This window comes from Herpailurus yagouaroundi, unplaced genomic scaffold (assembly GCF_014898765.1).
Source record: "Herpailurus yagouaroundi ecotype Mexico unplaced genomic scaffold, PumYag 77, whole genome shotgun sequence".
Classification (NCBI taxonomy): Eukaryota; Metazoa; Chordata; class Mammalia; order Carnivora; family Felidae; genus Herpailurus; species Herpailurus yagouaroundi.
In genome coordinates this window covers 9,556,177-9,576,495 of record NW_024412388.1, presented here as the reverse complement: position 1 = coordinate 9,576,495, position 20,319 = coordinate 9,556,177, and the positions used below count along the sequence as shown (strand labels likewise).

Genomic DNA, 20,319 nt, shown 5'->3' with positions numbered 1-20,319 from the left:
CTGACTGAGCCACCCAGGCGCCCTTCATAGGCTGCCATTTTTAATCTCTTAATCCAAATTCTCAATTCCTGGCAACGAGTCTGCGGTGACTGCACACACAGCCCGACATCCGCCAAGAGACAGTCCTTTGGGAAGATACCATATCTCGGGGGCTCCATCCTAGTCCTGAGGTGCATCTAACACCCACCCACACTTTCAGATTCCACCCGCGCCTCTTGTGTGCAAGGCCTTTCGCATTCCGCTCTAATAATCCCTCAAACTCAAAGGTATTCACTCGTTCCATAAATATTGATGAGAACACACGAGACCTTCCAGACACCCTGTCTCTTCATTCTTCAATTTGTGAAGCCCTGCAGATTCTCCAACTGTATATTATCTTCCTTTCCGGTGGCTTCGTGTTTTTTAGTTCTGGTTCCTTTGTTGGATTATTAATGTCCTGGGGCCCGGGAACTCACTTTCTTCAGGACTACAGACAACGTAGGCAGACGGAAAAAACACGGGCTTCGGAATAAGACCGAGTGTAGCTCGAATTCTGGCTCCATCACTTAATAGGAGAATTGCCAACGATTTCTGAGCCCCGTTTCCTCAGCTATGCCCTGGGCATATTCCCGCTCACCTCCCAGAGGGAAGTCAGCGATGAATGACGTGTGTTAAGGGGTATGCTCTGTATGACACAGTAGGTGCCCGACACATGACACCCCCACACGGGCACACATGTCCTTCCGATTGAGGGCATGGGTGAGAGCTCAGGAAGGTGTAGGTGAATTATACTGAATGGGAGGTTATGCCTATTTTCTCTTTTCAGCAATCGGCCCAGTGGGTCTCCCCTGGGCTCTCCCAGCCCTACCCTCCAGCGTTGACTCCCTTGGGACTAGCCCTTTGCGCTATGGCTGCTCATCCCTGATGAAATATCACATAGAGTCTCTTTAGGAGACCATGGCCTTCATTTAAAAAGAAGGAGCAACCCAATAAGTACCTGAAAGGATGCTCAATGTCACTGGTTGTTAGAGGAATGCAGAACAAAATCACACCCACAAAAAATGAGATAAGACTTTACACCCACTAGGATGGCCATTATTATTATTTTAATGTCACATAACAAGTGTGGGCAAGGACGTGGAGAAATGGGAACCTTGGTGCACCGCTGGTGGGAATGTAACATAGTGCCACCATTGTGGAACGCAGCATGGCGGTTCCCCGAAGAGTTAAACGTAGAATCACCATATGATCGAGCCATTCTACTTCTGAGTATATATGCCAAGGAACAGAGCAGAGACTCCCAACAGCTTTTTATATGCCGATGTTCACAGCAGAAGTATTTACAGTAGCCACAAGGTGGAAACAACCCAGTGTCCATCAACAGATGGATGGACAAACAAATGTGGTGTATCCTTGCGAGGGAAGACCATTCCGCTTAAAAAATAAGGAAATTCTGATACGTGCTACCACATGGAGGGACCTTAAAAACCTTATGTTTGGTGAAAGAAGCCAGTCACACAAGGACAAATATCGTATGATTTCGTGTATATGAGTAGGCAAGTTCATAGAGACAGAGAGTAGGATGAGGGAGACAGGGGGAAGGGGAGAGTTATTGTTTCTTGGACACGGAGTTTGGGAGATGAGAAAGTTCTGGAAACAGAGAGTAGTGATGATTGTACAACATTGTGGGTATACGTAATGGCACTGAATTGTGTACTTATAAACAAAACGGTAAGCTTTGTGTCGTGTCGAGTTGGCCACAATGAAAAGTACAAAGGGGAAGAAAGAGGAGGAGAGAGGGAGGAGGAGGAGGAGAAGGTTGGAGCGAAGATGAAGGAGGAGAAGCCGCCACCCCCTCTGTAGACGGAGAATGATTCTGGGCGTGCAGATCGTCCGTTCACCTCACTGCTAAACCCTGAGCCGTTTCCGCCTCTTGGCAGCTATTCCAAACAAGTAGAGGACAGAAGACAATTTCGTTTTAATTTCCACCTCAGACTAATATGATGAGAAAAATGTCTTCTCTCTTGTTGCTGAGGAAAAGCACAGAGAGCACTGTGATGGGCCTAGATATTTGGGCAGACATTACTGGGTGTGCCCAGGAGCGTGTTTTTGGATGAAATGAACATTTGAACCAGGAAAGTGGGTACAGCAGAGGGTCCTCCCCAAGGTGGGTGGGCCTCATCTAATCAGTTGATTAGAACAAAACCACTGGCCCTCCCCTCCTGTGAATAAGGGGGAGCTCCTCCTGCCTGATGGCCTCAAGCTGGGGCATCAGTTCTTTCTTTCTTGCCTTCTGACTTGAACTGAAACATCGTCTCTTCCTGAATGTTGAGCCAGTATTCAGACTAGAAGTACACCCTCGGTTCTCCTGGGTCTCCAGCTTCCTGGCTGTGGATTTGGGAATTTGTCACCTTCCGTAATCATGGGGGCCAATTCCTTATAATAAATCCCTTTACACACACACACACACACACACACACACCCTATTAACTGTGTCTCTGGAGAACCCTGACTAATGCAAGCACCCTCCTCAGATATCTGGAGTCAGGTGTGGGCACAATTTGAAACCTTGAAAATCTGAACAAAACTAACACTTTTTTTCAAGCACAAATGGTGGCCAGGCACCATGTTAAGAGCTTTCCAGATATCCCTTTATTTCATGCTCATGACCATGAGCCGGGGGTCTGTTCTGAGACTCACTAGAGGCTGTCCCTCCATGTCTGCATTTCAGAGCCCATCTCCTGACGAGGGAGACTACTCCAGTTTGTCTAGGTCAGGGCGTGGGAACAGGGGGGTTGCTGGAGAGTTCTAGAGAGTCTCTTTAAGAGACAACCTGCCCAAAGGGAACTTGTTCTGAGTTGCTGGGTGGGACTGTGCAGCCCTGGGAGAGTGGGTGTGGCAGGGTAGTGGTCAGAGTGTGGACTTGAGCCAGACTGGCTGGGGTCACTCTCAGCTTCAGCTCTGTCGTTCCCCGGCTGTGTGGTCTTGGGCAAGTCACTTGATGTCTCTGTGCCTCAGTTTCATCATCTGTAAAATGGGGATAATTACAGTAGGTCGCTCATTGGGTTGGCATGAGGATTAACTAAGCTGACAGGTGTAAAACCCCAGTTGCAGCACCTGGCATACACAAAGTGCTGTATCTGTGCTGGCTTTTATCTGCTCTTCTTAACTCGGACAGCTGAAGAGATGCGGGTCCGGAAAGGAGGGAGAACGTTCCAAATCAAGTAGGGACATCCCAGCGACTCCTTCCCTTCCCTCACGTGCCCATGCCCACCCGCCTTTCCACTCACCCTGTCCTGGTGACCCTCCTGTTAGACCTAAAGTCCTTGAGGCCTGAACTGTGTCTTTCTCTTCTTCCTTCTTTCCCTCCCACCTTCTCTCCTTTCCTTCCTTCCTCTTTTCCTTTCTTTCTTTCTTCTTCTTCTTCTTCTTCTTCTTCTTCTTCTTCTTCTTCTTTTTGGTGTGTGCTTCACAGCCTCTAGCATAAAGCTTCGCTTGTTTTGTCTCCTGCCCTAATCAAAGAAAGCCATTTAATAACTAAGCTCAGCAACGAATAATAGCCCTGCCTTAGAAGGTAACTTACTTTTCCAGGCACTTCCACCTGAAGTTCTCAACCAAAGGGACTTTAGTCCCCCCACCCAGGGGACATGTGGCACCGTTGGCAGACATTTGTGATTGTCATACTGGGTGGGGTGCTACCAGCATCTAGTGGGTAGAGGGCAGGAATGCTCATAAACGTCCTGTACCATGTGGGATAGCTCTCCTACAACAAGTGTATATATATATATATATTTTTTTTAAATTTTTTAATGTTTATTTTTGAGAGAAAGAGACAGAGACAGAGACAGAGCGTGAGCAGGGGAGGGGCAGAGAGAGAGGGAGACATAGAATCTGAAACAGGGCTCCAGGCTCTGAGCTGTCAGCATGGAGCCCATTGCGGGGCTCGAAGTCACAAACCACAAGATCGTGACCTAGGCCGAAGTCCGACGCTTAACCGACAGAGCCACCCAGGTGCCCCCCAACAACAATGATCTGATGCAACATATCAATAGTGTCAAGGGTGAGAAGCTCTGGTCTAGAGTAAGATCCTGCAGGGGAGAAGAGGGGACGGGACCCCCCAAATCAGATTACCTTGACTGCTGAGTTCTGCAGCCTGCCTAGAACGCGTCTCCAGAACGCTCTCTCTGGCAGCAATGCCCTGCCCCCTCTCCTGGGCCTTGTCTGCCCAGCTAACGCTCTTTGTCTGACTTTTTTTATTCCTCTGCCTTTCCTGAGCTACGAAAATCCATGAAGACAGTGTATCTTATCGTGCTAGCTCCATCAGTTGTGGTTCCAGAGTCCCTCACCCCTGGTGGGTTTGCATGTGACGTTTGGCAAACAAGCCTGTTTCTTCCAGCCGCAGAGAAATTTGAGATGACATTTTCTAAAAGGGTCACTTTGTAAAAATGCCAAGCTTAATCTCAAGGCACAAAAAACATCGTAGAAATCAGAATTGACTCAAGGAGTCTTGGCAGGCCAAGGTTGGGCTTAAACAGCAGGTGCTGTGGGCTGGTGTTGTTCTGTTGTGGTTGTTTTCCAGTGAATACGGCTTATTGAAGACAGGGACTGCTGGAAAGTTTCTCTAGATAACAGTGACCCCTTTGCGGGTTTGAAGATTACAAATACGGTAAAAACCTCGATTTGCGAGCAGAATTTGTTCTGGAAACACGCTTGTAATCCAAAGCACTTGTATATCAAAACGAATTTCAAGAACCATTGGTTCAGTTGTGATCATGTGACATGATGATCATGTCCCATACGACTTGTATTGCAAGACATCGCTCGTTTATGAGGTTAAAATTTACTAGAAATGTTTGCTCGTCTTGCGGAACACTCGAACAAGTTACTCGCAATCCAGGGTTTTACTGTATTATCTTAGAGTTAGAAACTGTCTGTGTTTCATGGAGTCCATTCGCGTCTACCTTGTTTATGTTCATAACATCTTTGGCTCAGGGGAAGGGGTGTTTAGAAGAGGCAGGTCAGTGGATTTTTCCCACTTTTCCATTGAAGAAAACTGTCTACAAGGGAACCCCAATATAACTCTGTCTTCAAGTTCTCCTATTCTGTTCAATTGCATTTAAAATGCTCATAAGAAGTAAACAAAACTTTGGCTTCTGCCAAAGCATAAGAGACTCTTAAAAACTGAAAACAAACTGAGGGTTGATGGGGGGTGGGTGATGGGTATTGAGGAGGGCACCTTTTGGGATGAGCACTGGGTGTTATATGGAAACCAATTTGACAATAAATTTCATATGTTAAAAAAAAAAACAACTTTGGCTTCTTTCAGAAAAAGAAAGTCAAAAACTAGTCAAGCATACCTGGAGAAAGACACAGAGTTTTGTCCAGCTAATCCCTTGGGGATAGAAGGTCGGCATTGAATCAGGGAGAGGAGGTGCTGTAAGGCTGGTTGCCAGGCAACGGCTCCCATGGGGAGGAGAGCATCAGCCCCAGTGGGTTGGCTGTACGTTACAGAAAAGGTGGGCCAAGACCCAAGGAGGGAGGAAGCCTCTGTTTCTGAGCTGGGGAAGGAAAGATATGCAAATAAAGACCCAAAGGGTGGTCACTGGGTTGCCGTGCAATTAGCAAGCTGCTCTTTGCAGTACAGAAGCCAGTAATTAGTGAGATGTGAAAAGATCATTCTGACTTTCAGACAATTTGGGAGATGGGTTGAGGGCCAGCTTTCTGAAACCTGGAGGCACTGAAAAAGAGAGGAGTTGAAGGTTTTCCTGAAAGTTGAAAGGAAGCCAAAGGTAAGTGTCCTGCAGTGTCCTCACCGCAATGGTGTCCTCACATTTCCGGGAAGGTGTGTTGCTAAAAGCAAGCTGTGAAAACTCTTGATGCTTCAGTTTTTTTCATCCATAGAACAGACATAATGGTACCACCTACCTCATGAACTTGTTGCAAGAATTAAAAGTCAGTATGTACGTAGCAGTTAGAAGAGTGTTTGCACATAGTAAGTGCAGTATGAGTCCTAGTTTCTACTGCTTTATTTTTCTCCCCTCTTCCAGATCAGAAACAGATGATCGGATCTCTTTATGGATTTTAATATTAAGCACTTTCTTGTACCTGAAGTTTGTGAAATCATGGTAGTAACTCGACTTTGTATATAGTTCATATTGTGTATCAGTCAGGATGTGTAGATTACCCTTGGTAACAAGCAGTCTTTGCTGGCTGACTACTCACACAAGTCTTTATCTTTTGTTCATGCCCAGTGAGAGTTTGTAGTAGTTTTCTAGGGCTGCCACAAGAGAATACCCCAGACTGGGTGACTTAAATAAGAGAAATGTATTTTCTCACAGTTCTGGAGTCTGGAAGTCCCAGATCAAGGTGCTGGCATGGTCAGTTTCTGGTGAAGCCTCTCTTCCTGACATGTAGATGGCCACCTTTTTGCAGAGTTCTCACATGGCCTTACCTCCATGCACATGCAGAGAGAGAGAGTGAGATCTGTGAGAGAGCGAGATCTCTTCCTCTACTTTTTTTTTTTAATTTGTAAAAATTATTTATTTTAGAGAGAGAGCACACATGCACAAGCATGGGAGTGGGGCAGAGGGAGAAAGAGAGAATCTTAAGCAGGCTCCACACTCAGTGCAGAGCCTGATGTGGGGCTTGATTCCACAACCTGGAGATCATGACCTGAGCTGAAATCAAGAGTTGAACATTCAACTGACTGAGCCACCCAGGTGACCCATGTCTCTTCCTCTTCTCTCTTTTTTTTTTTAATGTTTAATGTTTATTTATTTTTGAGAGAGAGAAACAGAGCACAAGCAATGGAGGGGCAGAGAGAGAGGGAGACGCAGAATCTGAAGCATAGAGACCAATGTGGAGCTTGAACTCATGTACTGTGAGATCATGACCTGAGCTGAAGTCGGACACTTAACTGACTGAGCCACCCACGCGCCCCCTGTCTCTTCCTCTTCTTATGAGGACACCAGTCCTATGAGATTAGGGCCACGCCCTTCTGATCTCATTTAACCTGAATTATCTCTCATTATTATCTCTAATTACAGACACATTGAGGGTTAGGTCTTCAACATATAAATTTCAGGGGGATACAATTCGGTCCAGGTTGGTGGTACAGGTGGGGCCTCTGTTCATGATACTCATTTGGAGACCCTGGTGAGCTGGGGGCTTCATCTTCAGCCGTGCTCACCTCTCCCACCTCAGCTCATACTAAATGCCCCTTTGCTCACTCTTCTGCCCCTGGCTACGTGGTGTTCCCCAAACACCAAACTCTTTGCCAACTTCCTGTCTCCTCTGCCTAGACTGGTCTTTCATGACTGGTTCCATCTCATTCTTTAGATCTTCACTAAAATAGTACCCTGTGAACACCCATCTAAAGACGGTCCTCTGTCCCAGACACTCATCCTTTCATGCTAGTGTGTCATCTTAACATTTATGTGTTTCTTGATCTACTCACTAACTGTCTAAACCTAAGCTGCATTAGGTTTTGTTCACTGCTGTATCCCCAGGGCCAAGTATATAGTAGATACTCAATAAACATTTGTTGAATGCATGAATGAGTGTCTGTCTTCTAGAATTGATACTCTTTGAGTGTAGGGGCCTTTTTTTTGGGGGGGGGGCTTGTTTATCACCAATCCCTTGGCACAGGATAAAATGCTCAATAAATGTGGGTTGAATGAATAAACGAGTATCTGGAGACCCATCCTTATGGTGCTCAGATTTTCATGCCTTGGGCAAGTTTTCCTTTGGGCTTACTGAATCAACAGAGGGTGTAGAATTCACCCACCTGCAATCCTCATAGCTGTCTCCCTCTCTTCCCCTGATGGCATGATGAGGATTCTTATTGTATGTGAAGTGCTTAGAACAGCGTCTGGCCCATGGTAAGTTCTAGTTAGCATTTATGGTTATTGTGTTTTTTTAATTAATTTATTTGAGAGAGAGAGAGAAGGCATGTGAGTGAGGGAGATGGGCAGAGAGAGAGAGAGAGAGAATCTTAAGCAGGCTCCATGCTCAGCACAGAGCCTGACGTGGGGCTTGATCCCTGGGATCATGACCTAAGCTGAAATCCAAAGTCGGACGCTTAACCGACTGAGCCACCCAGGCGCCCCATTCATGGTTATTGTTTTAAAGCACTTTCTCACACGTACTCAGATGCCTTGTTTTTCTGGACTGGAGGGTATGAAACTCCTTTTTAAATGAGCCAAACACTCTTCCAGTGAAATCTTAAGGGGACCCTCAATATATAACACAGAGGTTAACAAGGGCTCCTCTGGGCACAGCTGGAGTGGATGTCCCGGAAGCTCTCAAACTCCCCGGGGGAACTCACATCTTAAAGCACTCTTCAGGTGGTTGTGAAAAACACGGAGGCTTCGCAGAAGCTTCAGTACCTGCTGTTTGAAGGCCTCCTTCACATATAGCCTATTTTCCCCACTCCTGTCGCAGGAAAACCCTTCTAGGGTAGTGCTGTGCTAACCCTGTTTGTGCCCTGAGGACAATGACGGAGAAGATTGGGGCAGTGACGTTGCCCACTGGAGCGTATTGTACGGATGGGCACTGTCACCCCCCTTCCCCTCCCCCTGCACTGGCCCCTCCTCCACCCGCCACCCCCAAGGCCACAGAGTACCCAGGTCTGGATGAAGGTCTACAGAGGCCCTGACCTTGAATCTCCCCTTCTGCCACCATCTGAGTGGTTCAAAACCTAGAGTTCCACACCTTAAGAGCAGGGCAAGGGAGACCAAGGCGTTCGGATTTTCTCATGGTGGTTACTCTGGGACTTTAAAAAACAACCAAAAAAAAGCTTATACAATCAATCCCCTCCCCTCTTCCGTTCTGGGGGAACACTCCTGCTCTGCACTCGGTAAGCACTCGCCTTGCCAACTTCTAGGCAACCCTGCAGACCTCTCTCTCACCCCTCCCCCTGCCTCTTTCACAGGCCGTGAGGAAATCCAGTGCTCTCTGCCCCTGGGGAACAGGAGGATATTCCTGCACGAGCTGTCCGAGGCCAGCTTCAGCGAGTGTAGGTTCAGCCTGTCGCTCACGGACCTGTTCATCATCATCTTCTCGGGCGTGGCGGTGTCCATCGCTGCCATCATCTCCAGCTTCTTCCTGGCCACCGTGGTGCAGTGCTTCCAGAGATGTGCCCCCAACAAGGACACCGAAGACGAGGAGGACGAGGATGAGGACGACTGAGCCGCCCCCTCCCTTCCTGGATTGCCAGAGCCCAGGCGGGGCTCCCCTCCGAGCCTAGCGGGAAGAGGGGAAGCTGGAAGTGGGAAGCAGTCAACCCACGGTGCCCAGAGCAGCACCTGCCCCCGTCCGTGCACCTGGCCGTGCACCTGGCCACACACCCTGGGTGCCCGCTGGGACCTCCCATCTCAGAGTTTAAGACCTTAGGGGTGGACGAGCCCAGGAAGGATTCTGGAGGGACCTGCCTCTTGGCTTGAGGTTCGAGAATGGGGTAGAGAGAGGCTTCCCCGCTGACCCTGAACCCCAAGCCGGGGGGAGCAGACGCTTGCAGCTCTGACCACCGAGCTGGCTTGTGCATCTGTTCTCTGGCCTGGCTTGGGACACTGAGCAGCAGCCTCTTCGTCCCGGGATGCAGCCGCTCAGACAGGGACTCACATCCAGGGTCCTGTCCCTGGAGTGGACTTCTGCCATACAGGGCTTCGGCAGCCTCTAGAGGTCCACAGGACAGATCCCCATTTGGCTAAAGAGGCACCGAGGGAAAAGCTACGATCTGGCCAAAGGGCGTTTGTTGCTGTAATTTGGTGAGCAGGTGAGGAAGACTTTTCCTGACAGAGCTCACACCCTGTCCTCAGCCCGAGAGGAAGCAACTTGTAGAGGAAGGAGGGTCCGTCTTGTATACAGTCTCCATGGCCTCTGTGCCCCATCACTCCTTCCCCTGAAACACAGCCACTTGTCTCCCTTCCCTGGCCCCTTCCCCAGCCCCCCCACCACTGGAATCCCTCCTCAGCCAGCTAATGCCTGGCTGGTCTCTGTGCTGGCACGGGTCCAGACTTGTCACCTCCAGCACTTGTGGTAAACTTTCCCCCGAGGCCAGGATTCCAAAAAGCAGGTTGTGCTGGACCAAGAAAATGCTAAAAAAACAAAACAAACAAACAGACAAACAAAAAAACCCAGAGATTTGGCCTCTGAGAAACCTCCATCAGTGGCCTTAGGGTGTGTGTTACATTTCCTTGGAGCATAGTTTGTGACAGGCCGTGTTTTCCTGGATGTGGAAGACGGTGCTTGGTTCAGAGATAATATGAAGCCACGTCATGTGCCTGGCGGGTTAATGTAGGGCGACGGTGTCAGCAGCATTGGACTCTGCTGGGGACTGAGACTTTGAGGGAGCCTGAGAGAAGCCCTGGGTGTTTCTGGGAACCACCTCTCCACTGTTTCTCCTAATATATTCCTTATGTGCTCTTCCTCCATTGCTCCCTCCCATCTCTGCCTCCACAAAGACCCACTGTCACTTGCTAAGGGCCAGGCACTGGTCTGGGCAGCGTGGGTGTGCGCTAAGAAGACAGGGCCCCTGCTCGCTTGGCCTCTTTGTTTTTAAGTTTATTTATTTATTTAGAGAGAGAGAGATGAGGAGGGGCAGAGAGAGAGGGAGAGAGAGAATCCCAAGTAGGCTCTGTGCTCTCAGGGCAGAGCCCGATTCAGGGCTTGATCCTGCAAACTGCCAGATCACGACCTGAGCCAAAACCGAGAGTTGGATGCTCAACTGACTGAGCCACCCAGGCGCCCCTCTCTTGGCCTCTGTTCTTGCGGGGGAAACATAAAACAAGCAGGTAGACAGAACTGTAATTAAGGTGGTGATAGGCACCGTGAAAGAAAGAAATGAGGTCCTGCAACAGAGTAATGGTAGAAGCTATACAAGAATGGGTAAATGGGTATATTAGCCAGGGCTCTCCAGAGAAACAGAACCCACAGGGGATATGTATTCTATATATCTATTATTGTTTGTCCATCCACTCATCCATCCATTCAACCATCCATCCATCCATCCATCCATCCATCCATCTAGATTATAAGGAATTGACTCACATTATATGGAAGTTGCAAAGTCCCAGTATCTACTGGTGGCCAGCTGGAGACCCAAGGGAAAACAGTGGTGTAGTTCCAGTCTGAGTCCAAAGGCCTGAGAACTGACAGAGCCACTGGTCTCCGTTCTAGTCCAAGGTCAGGAGAGGACTCAGCTCAAGCAGTCAGGCAGACAGAGAACGCTGGGGCTTGGGTGGGGGGAGGCACAATTCTCCCTTCCTTCACCTTTTTGTTCTATTCAGACCCCCCAATGGATTGGATGCTGCCCGCCCACACTGGGGATGACATTGTGCTTTACAGTGTCTACAGATAAAATGCTATTCTCATCCAGAGACATCCTTAAGGTCATACCCTTAATAATGTTTCACCACATATCCAGGCACCCCGGACCCAGGCAAGTTGATGCATGAAACTAACCCTCACATCAGGGAAGGTCTCATTGGGTAGCTTCAAGCTGAATCCTGCCTCCTTCCCTCCCTCTCTTCTCTTCTTCTACTCTCTCTACTCCTCTTCCCCCTTCCCCTGGAGGAGACTCGGGCCCCTGTCTGGCCCCCAGCATTCTTGGCCCCAGGGGAGACCACTAGCTCAGGAGCTGTCTTGTCACAGAGTCACTGGGCAGGTGGGCAGCATCTTTCACACGCTCCGTTGCACCCCAGCACCAGAAGGAGCCACCTCTGTGGGCTCCCCCTCAGCCCAGGTACCACTTCCCTGGAGAAAACCGTATGAGCAGCCTGAAGGCGGTCATCATGAACGTTAGGTGCTGCGTGAATTCCAGGTTCCAGCCATCATGTGCACCTTCCTGTGAATGAAGGCTCACGGAGAAGGTGCTCAGTCAGGGGAGGGGACTCTACTGACACCGGGCTACCTGAGAACAGGGAAAAGACCATGGCAGAGGTGTGTGTCACAGGCTCGGAGGCTGAGAGTGTGAGGCACAAAACAGTCTACCGTCAGCACCTCCCCAGCCTGGCCGCGGACTCACTGAGATTTGTGTGGGGTCAGAATTGCTGTCTGTTGTCACAGGGTCCGGTCCCCCCCCCCCCCCGGGAGCACCCTACCAGGGACACCGCTAAAGGCCCTGGATCCAACTGGGCCCCTGCCAAAGTTACAACTTGTTTCTCCCAGAATCCTGGGGAATTGGTGCCCCGGGCTGTGAAATTAGTACCACGGCCTTGGTCTGATGGGTTCCAGTGGGACTTAATGAGTCTTAATGAGACTTAATGAGTCTATTTCACCCCTCGTGGCCAACAGAGTCAGCTGTTTCCTTAGAAGGCACAAGCCCTGCATGGCACAGGGGCCCGTGGTTACTTCCTGAATGAACGAGTGAGTGGGGGAGGGACAGCCAGGGGCTCGTTGGGCACAGATCAACCCCCACTTCTGCTGGCTGCACCCCAGAATTTTGGAAGGAACATGACTCTGGGGAAGAAGGGCTTTAAAATATTACCAGCTGAAACCATCACTGCCCGGACATAAAGCCTGTGAAACGCTCAGGACGTTGGGGACGGGAGGGACATCCAAGCCCAAGAAAATATATACTGACCGGGAGCCCCGGCTCCACTGGGAAAATGCCTTTCAAGAAGTGACAGTGGCACAAGCAAGAGGCAGTGACTCGGTGATCTCTGGCTGGCTGTGGGGTCTCAGGTTATAACTAACAGCAACAAGGACAAGGCTACATACCGACTGAGGGCCTCCTGCACCAGAAATACCCCCTGTCAGATCACCACCAGTGTCACTGTGTCTCAGATGTCACCTCCTCAGAGTGGCACAGTACCTCGTGCTACTTTCTGCACAGCACGTACCCATGATGTGACATTGTTCCACCTGTTTACGTGGTTATAGTCTACCTCTCTGGACTGGGACAGGAGCTCCCCAAGAGCCGGGATTCGGGCTGTCCGTGTCCCCAGAGCCGTGCCTGGCACACAGCGGTGGCACAACCAATATGCATGTTGATTAAAAGACCAAACAAAAGAATTCCATGCACCATACCAGGAACACCACCAACATAAGCTCTTTTCAAACCTCTTTATAACTCCGGGGGAGAGCTGCTACTATCCCAAGTTTATAGATGAGGGAAACTGAGGCTCAGAGAAGGTGGGTAGGTGACAGGACCTGGCAGAGCTAGACCAGATTCACATTTGGGCTTGGAGGCCCGTGCTCCTGGTTACGATCATAGTCCGTGTGCATTGAGGACACTCTATGCTAGATGCTGGACGAGGCCCATTAGGCGACTCACAACCCCTGTAAGGCAGTGTATTCATCCGGGTTTCCCCAAGAAATAGAACCAATAGGATGCGTATAGACAGAGAAAGAGATTTATTCTAAGGAATTGGTCCGTGTGATAGTGGAGGCTCACAAGTGCAAAATCTATGGAGCAGGCTGGCAGGCTGGAGACCCAGGGAAGAGCCAGTCTTGCAGTTCAAGTTTGGACACCGTCCCCTGTATAATCCCCTTTTAGTTCCACTTAATGGAACTGAGTCCACGAGGCCACATCTTGACTGGGCGATTTGCTTTCCCCGGAGTCTACCGGTTTAAATAATCTCAGCTAAAAACACCCTTGTAGAAACATCCAGCATAACGCTTGACCGCACATCTGAGCACCAGCCAACTTGACCCAGGAAGCAAACCATCACACACAGGTACCATTATCACTTCCCCTTTTACAGACCCATCGCCTCTGCGTGGCCGTTGAGAGAACTGGTTTGGGCCTGGGAGTAACCGGCCTGGCAGGACACAGCCCGTGAGGGAGTGGAGTTTGGCCACAGGGTGCCAACCACCGCTCACTCTCTCTCCACCCAACTGCATGCCCTTCTCAGGCCAGTGGGAGCGGGCTTGACGGGGACAGCCCGGGGTGGCGCTCTTCTCGGAGCGGTGTGCTGGGCTCCAGGAAGAGTAGCTGCCCTTGCTGGGTGCAGCCAGGATGAATTTATTTGGAGTCTCGAATCTAATGTCTCAGACCCCTTCCGGAGAGTCAAAACCACCAAGACATCTTGTCTCATTGTCTTGCTCTCCTTGATGTCTGATGACCAGGATTCTGACAGGCATCACAGATGAATTCACCTTATGATGATGACAGCGGGTACCCCCAGTACAGCCCTTGACCCCAGGCCTGGGGCCCCAGCGCTTTAGAGGGTCCTATCCCCGCCTTACTCTGAGCTCTTCCCCCTGGAGTGAAGGATCTGTAGGGGACAGGGTACATACTCACTCAAAACCAATGCCCTCTTCTAGAACATTCTCTGGAAACACAGGACCCCAGAATTCCCCGCACAAACGGTGTCAAATGATCTGCACCCACCATCCCTCTGCCAGGATGGACCGAGTGGCCAGGCAGTAGAGGTTGGCAGGGTGTGTGAACAGAGGTTGGCTGTGCAAGCTGGAGTGTCCATGTAAGTGTGCACAAGACCCCCGGAGGCACAGGATAGAAGAGAACGGGGGAGGTCTTAGCTCAGCTCTCCCCACATGCCACATTCTGGTGCAGATTTCTAGGAATGCAAGAATCATTTGAAGCCGGTTTTCCAAGCGTTAAGAGGGTAATTCTGCCAAGGTAGCTGGGTGGAACACTTCTCTATCAGTTCATCTTCATTTATGACATACAACGGTTCCGATGTGGGTATGTGAAGGGTATTTTTACTCTTGTCCTGGCTTCATGGATTCTTACAGGGGGGCCTGGGTACCACAGCAGCAACCAAAGGGCAGCCACAAGCCCCGGTTGTGGCCCTAGGGGCCAACACTGCTTCTGCTCTGCAGAGCTGACCCACACCAGCCTTTGTACAGAAAGCATGAAAAATGCACGCACACCAGTTGCGTTCACCACCCACAGAGAAGGTTTGCATTGAACGTCCATGCTTCAGCCACCCCCTCCTCCTCTTCCTTCCCCCCACTCCCCGCCATGTCCCTATAGGCTCAGATGGCCAAAGTTACAGACACGAATTCTAGGTTCCAACAGCGGCTGGGGGCGGGTGTTTTTTTCTAACGCTATTAAATTTAACTGGACCCCGGAGCATATCAAGTCTCTAAGTCTCCTTAACATCCCGCCACCACCAGCTGAGCCAGCCACCAGCCCTGGGCCTTGGCCATAAACTCCTTTTTAGTGGCTCCCAGTAGCCTTGAGGGTTAAGTAATTTATTATTTGCAAAAATGGTCTATTGAACCCTGTATGGTAAAACCGCCCCAAAGCAGACCCCTGTGGGTTTCATGTGCCTGCAGTCAACAAGGTAGCTTTGTTCTTTAAGACTCCAGGCTAATGAACACACATCCAAACTTGAAATTGTTTTTCCATGGAAAAGACTTTTTAAAAATGAAAAAGAACACTTTTCTGCTATTTGCAAATGTGATCCATTTTTGGAAAACACACGTTTCCAGGGTGCGAGTTGTTATATTTTGGCCTTGGCAAAAAATACGACGTGCTTTTTGGTAAAACCTCATACCTGTGTTTGGGACCGTTCATTAAGAACTCATTTGCTGTCTGGAGTTTTGCTGATATCTAAGCTCAGAATTGGTCTTCCAAGAATCATTCTTTTAGGGTGTGCTACTCAGTATGATACCACCATCCCCATCCAAGCCTCTAACTGAATAATCAGAGTGAAGTAACCATAGGTCTACCAGTCTCCAAAAGAGCCCTTGGGCATGGAAGGTTAGCTCTCCAATGGAGTGCCTCTCTGCTCCGTCCTTGTAGCCAAGTGCCCTTGGCCATGCCATGGACCCTCTTGAGCCACAACAATGAAACAATGGGAGGGACGTCCCACCCAGCACCTGGCACACAGGTCCGCCCCCACTCCTTCAGAATCCCAGTGGTGTCTCCTTGAGCGCTCACAGGTGCACAGTAGAGGGGACCGTCTCAAGAGAACCGGAGAATCATAGCCAGGAACCCAGCATTAGATAATAGGAAACAAAGGCGAGCAATCTGAAGACCTTGGACACATAATGAAGGAACTCAGTTGTCCTTGTCACCATTTTATAATCAGTCCCCAGCCCCACTGCTAGTGGCCTGGCTGCCCTCGGTGCGTTTTGGTGCTCACGGAGTCTGCATAAATGTCAGAGGCGGCTCTTACGTGTGAAACCTGAGCATCCCCGGGGGTCCACTCGCCAGAATACAAATGGCACCACGTGAAGATTCGTTCAAATTGTGTTGTCGTGCTGGATCCCTGCCTGACTGCAAGTCCGTGAAAGTATTGCCTTGCCCACTCCCCGCCCCACAGACTCTAATTATTTCTGGGGATGGAGAGTCTGTCTCAGGCTTAAAACCCACCCTGAACTGGTGTCCACCAAGCATCCATCGTGTCTGCTGAAGGTTTACCTTTGTCCTGGACAGTGTGGCCTCCATGAGCCCTGCTGGGGCTCCTTGGGGGACCCTTACCCCATGATTGGTGCCCTGCCCACGTGTTTAGTCCCACACCACCATCCCTGGAGGTGCTGTCATGGGCCACCTTCCTTTCAACCCTCAATCACCCCACAGAGCCTCAGTGTGTTTCTCATGGAAATGGGGACAATGCCCCCTCCATGGGGTCAGACTAGTCTCTAGGCTAGGCTTAGAAGCAGACCTTCTAAGATCCTTCTAATTTCTCCATTTCTTGGGCTTCCTCCCTGAACACCAAAACCTCCCTCTCATCAGGCCCTCCTCCACTCAGGTTTATGGACATGAACAAATAGATTTCCCAGGCAGGGACACCACCATCCATAGCCATGGCAACAAGCCAGCTTCGGTGGCAACAAGCCAGATGAGGCTCAGGTGGGATAGGAAGGGATACGGACATTGGTGACATTCAGCACCTCCATTCCTTCCTGATTGGTAGGGGAGGTTGCAGGGATCTGCTGAGATGGGGAAAGCCATGGGCTCTCCACACCCTTGCAAAGCTGCCTGGGAACACAAGAAATGCAGGGCAAGATGTTCCCACCACAGGGCTCCAAGTTGGCACCATGGACGTCTCCCCCAGCCCCATGGAGCCCTTTGCCCCCAAAGATTCCCATGGTAGTGTAAACTCCATGAGGTCAGACGCAACAGGTCCCCATCACTGAACACCTTGAGCAGGCCTGGCAGAAAGGAGCCCTCTACTGTCACATGAATGAGGAACACACACTCTTCTCCATCTGAAGAAGCCACACTAGGAGCTTCCCTTAAGGAAGTACAAGGGGGTAAGGAGGCAGAGCAGAGTCCCGGTTGGAGTCCAACGCAGCCTATTACACTTGACCCACAGCAACCAAGATGGTTCCAACAGAGTATTTGGGAGTGGTAATACTGGAGCGTCGAAACAGAGTAATAAAATATTCTGGTATGTGAATTGTACTCACATTCCACCTGACTCTTTGCAGGGTGACTGAGCTGGGCCTCTGTTCGTGCAGCTGACCCTTGGTCTGTGTGACACTGCTGTGAGTGGTCCCAGCCTTTGCCAGCCTGCTCCTGTCCCCAGTGCTCAAGCCTGCAGCCCTAGGGCATGCAAGCCTTGCTTGCTCCAGCCTGAGAGCCCTTGCAACTGGCTGTCCCCTCCACTTGGGATGTTCTTCCTCCACATCTTTGCTCCTTCCTTCTGGTCACAGACCAAAGATCACCTTCTCAGTGAGGCCTTCCCCGCCCATCTCAGCTAAAGAACCGTCCCCTGCCCACCTCTAATGCACCTCACTCTGTTTCCTTCTCTCCAGAGCGCTCATCGCTGTGTGGGCGTCTTGGGTTTTGTTTCCTTGTTTGTTTGCTCTATCTCCTCCTCTCTTGATGGTAAACTGCAAGAGCAAGGTCGATCCTTGTCTTGTTTATCCTGTAGGACCAGAGCCCGGTTCTGTCATGGGCTCCACAGAGCCTCAGTGGTAACTATTTGTGAAGTGGTTGGATGGGTGGGTGGATGGGTAGATAGATGGACGGATAGATGGATGAATTGGTGGATGGACGGGTAGGCAGGTGGATGGATGGATGGATAGATGGGTGGATGGATACCTGGATGGATGGATGGATGGATGGATGGATGGGTAGATGGATGGTTGGGCATGTAGATGAATGGATGGGTGGATAGAAAAGTTTCTACCCTTTCCAAGGACTTGGAAGCCACACATAATGTGCTAGGAATACAACCAAGAAAGGATTGACAAGACATACTGAGTGTGTTAAAGGAGAATACCTCTTCACCTTGAGGGGGGCAGAGTTCTGAGCCCAGGGCTATAACCACATCGGGGACCACTTGTTGTGTTTCCCTCCTTAGCAGTTGCCCACCTTTGCTGTAGCTCAGGAGCCTTCCCCTCTGCCCCAGTGCGGGCTGCTGATTACGGATACAACCCCCAGACTTTGCACCTCGCCTTTTGTCTTAGCTCCAGGAAAACAAGCCCTGGTCAGACTGTCAGCTTGCCGAGTCCTGTTAGGCTGTGGGGCCACCTCCTCCCCCCTCCTCTCCTCCCCAAGCCCTCCTCCCCCTTACCCTCCTCTCCTTGGCCCTGCCAGCCTTGGCATCAGCGGCGGGGTACTGAGTGATCTCCATCCGTGACCATCTGACCCCTAATTACTTCCGTTAATTGCTTGGACAGGCTTTCCCTGCAAGAAAGGCTTAAAACTCAGCGATGGCGACGGGGGGATGTTCTTCACCTGTCCTTGTCCACCACCTGCCTCTAGAGGGAGGAGACTGTGCACCAGTCAGGTTATTCGATTTTTCCAACCATTTGCTCACAGTGGAGGTCAGTCTGTCCCTCTAACGAGCTCCCTCTAAAAGCTTATTCTCTTGCTAATCCTGAATCTTCTAAAGTGCCTGATTGCTTGCTGGGAGAAATAAGTGTGAGGGCAAGAGAGAGGTGGGGGAGAGCTCTCTTCAGTGTGGGATTAAGTGCCGGGATGATTTCTGGTCCCCACTCTGACTCCCTCGCCTGGAGCCCCCCAGCCCACACAGCACAGAAGCCCAAGCAAGGTGTAGATGCCCCTCAAACCGGTTCGGGGAGGTTGTGTGGGTCCACACCTCCTCCTCATTCTCCCCCACCCTGCATCAATCCTCCTCGTCCTAGATGCTTCTCACTTGGGACTGGCTCATTCACTCATTCATGCATTCACTCAGTATCTGAGTGTTGACGTGGATCCAGGCACCGTCCTCTATCAGCAAACAGAACAAACACGGTCTCTGACTTCAAGCACTGTCGTAGCAGAGAAAACAAGTAAAGCAATGATCACGATAGAGGTAACGCGTTACCCTGCCAGGAAGTGCAGGTACCCGAAGAGCCCAGGGCAGGGGCCAGCCCAGGGTGAGGGACCAGGAGAAGGGTCCGCGGCTAGAGCTAAGGACTGTGCCCAAACTCCTGCTCTAGGACATGAGCGACTTCCAGCGGGCCTTCTAACAGCGTATGGCTGTGTCCCTAGGAGGACCCCAGCCCCCTATCAAGTGCCTGCCTGCGGAAGCTTATCAGAATCCACTGTGCTAGCCAACACAGGACAATGCGCCCAACTTCCCTTTCTTAGAGCATTTACTCAAAAGGGCTTTCAGTTAAGGGTGCTTCCTCTGTCCCTTTGAGGTTATGCATCTGTCCTATAACTCAGGAGTTTTTCTCTGGGGCCTGGGAGCCATTCCTTTGAAATGTAACCATTAGGAAGGGAGGGGCCCGGCTCCCAGTCCCTGTGCGGGGAGCACAGGATCCTCACTTCTGTAACTGCCAAGCTGGCAAACGCAGCTGGCCTCATCTCAGGTGCACTGACCACCCTTTGTAGTTTTTCTGAGCAGCCCCCCACCCCGCTCACCTCCTTCCCCACTGTCCCTTTAAAATGCAGCCAACTCTGGGGCGCCTGGGTGGCGCAGTCGGTTAAGCGTCCGACTTCAGCCAGGTCACGATCTCGCGGTCCGTGAGTTCGAGCCCCGCGTCGGGCTCTGGGCTGATGGCTCGGAGCCTGGAGCCTGTTTCCGATTCTGTGTCTCCCTCTCTCTCTGCCCCTCCCCCGTTCATGCTCTGTCTCTCTCTGTCCCAAAAATAAATAAACGTTCAAAAAAAAAAAATAAATAAAATGCAGTCAACTCTGGCAGGTCAGAAGAAAACTCCACCCTCCCCTACCGTCAGGCCTCACCGAATAAAACGTTTTCACCCCTTTAACTAGGGTCCAGCTGTATTTATCTTTGACACCGCGGAGGGGAGGTTTAATCTGAAACTAGAAAGCTGAGCAGTAGTTATCGAAGCTGAGGGGGTGGGTCTAGGGCAAGGAGGTGGGGGAGAATGTTCTAGGCAGAGAAAAAGGGAGAAATCAGAAGAGGCTTAGGGGGCTGGAGATGGGAGGGGTGAGGTCTTTGGTGCCTGGCCTGGCCCTGGGAGAGCCTGGGGGCACTGCCTGAGGCTGCACACACCCCACCT

The 20,319-nt window shown here is 50.6% G+C and overlaps 1 protein-coding gene across 1 annotated transcript in view; it reads left to right on the top strand.

Moving 5' to 3' along the window:
- Positions 1 to 10,519, top strand: part of LRRC38 (leucine rich repeat containing 38) — a 35,281-nt gene extending 24,762 nt beyond the window's left edge. Inside the window, exon 2 of the mRNA XM_040461866.1 lies at positions 8,912 to 10,519. Within this exon, the coding sequence (XP_040317800.1) occupies positions 8,912 to 9,168 (257 nt within the window). The 3' untranslated portion in view covers positions 9,169 to 10,519. The remainder of the gene's footprint in view (positions 1 to 8,911) is intronic.
- The last annotated feature ends 9,800 nt before the right edge of the window (positions 10,520 to 20,319 follow it).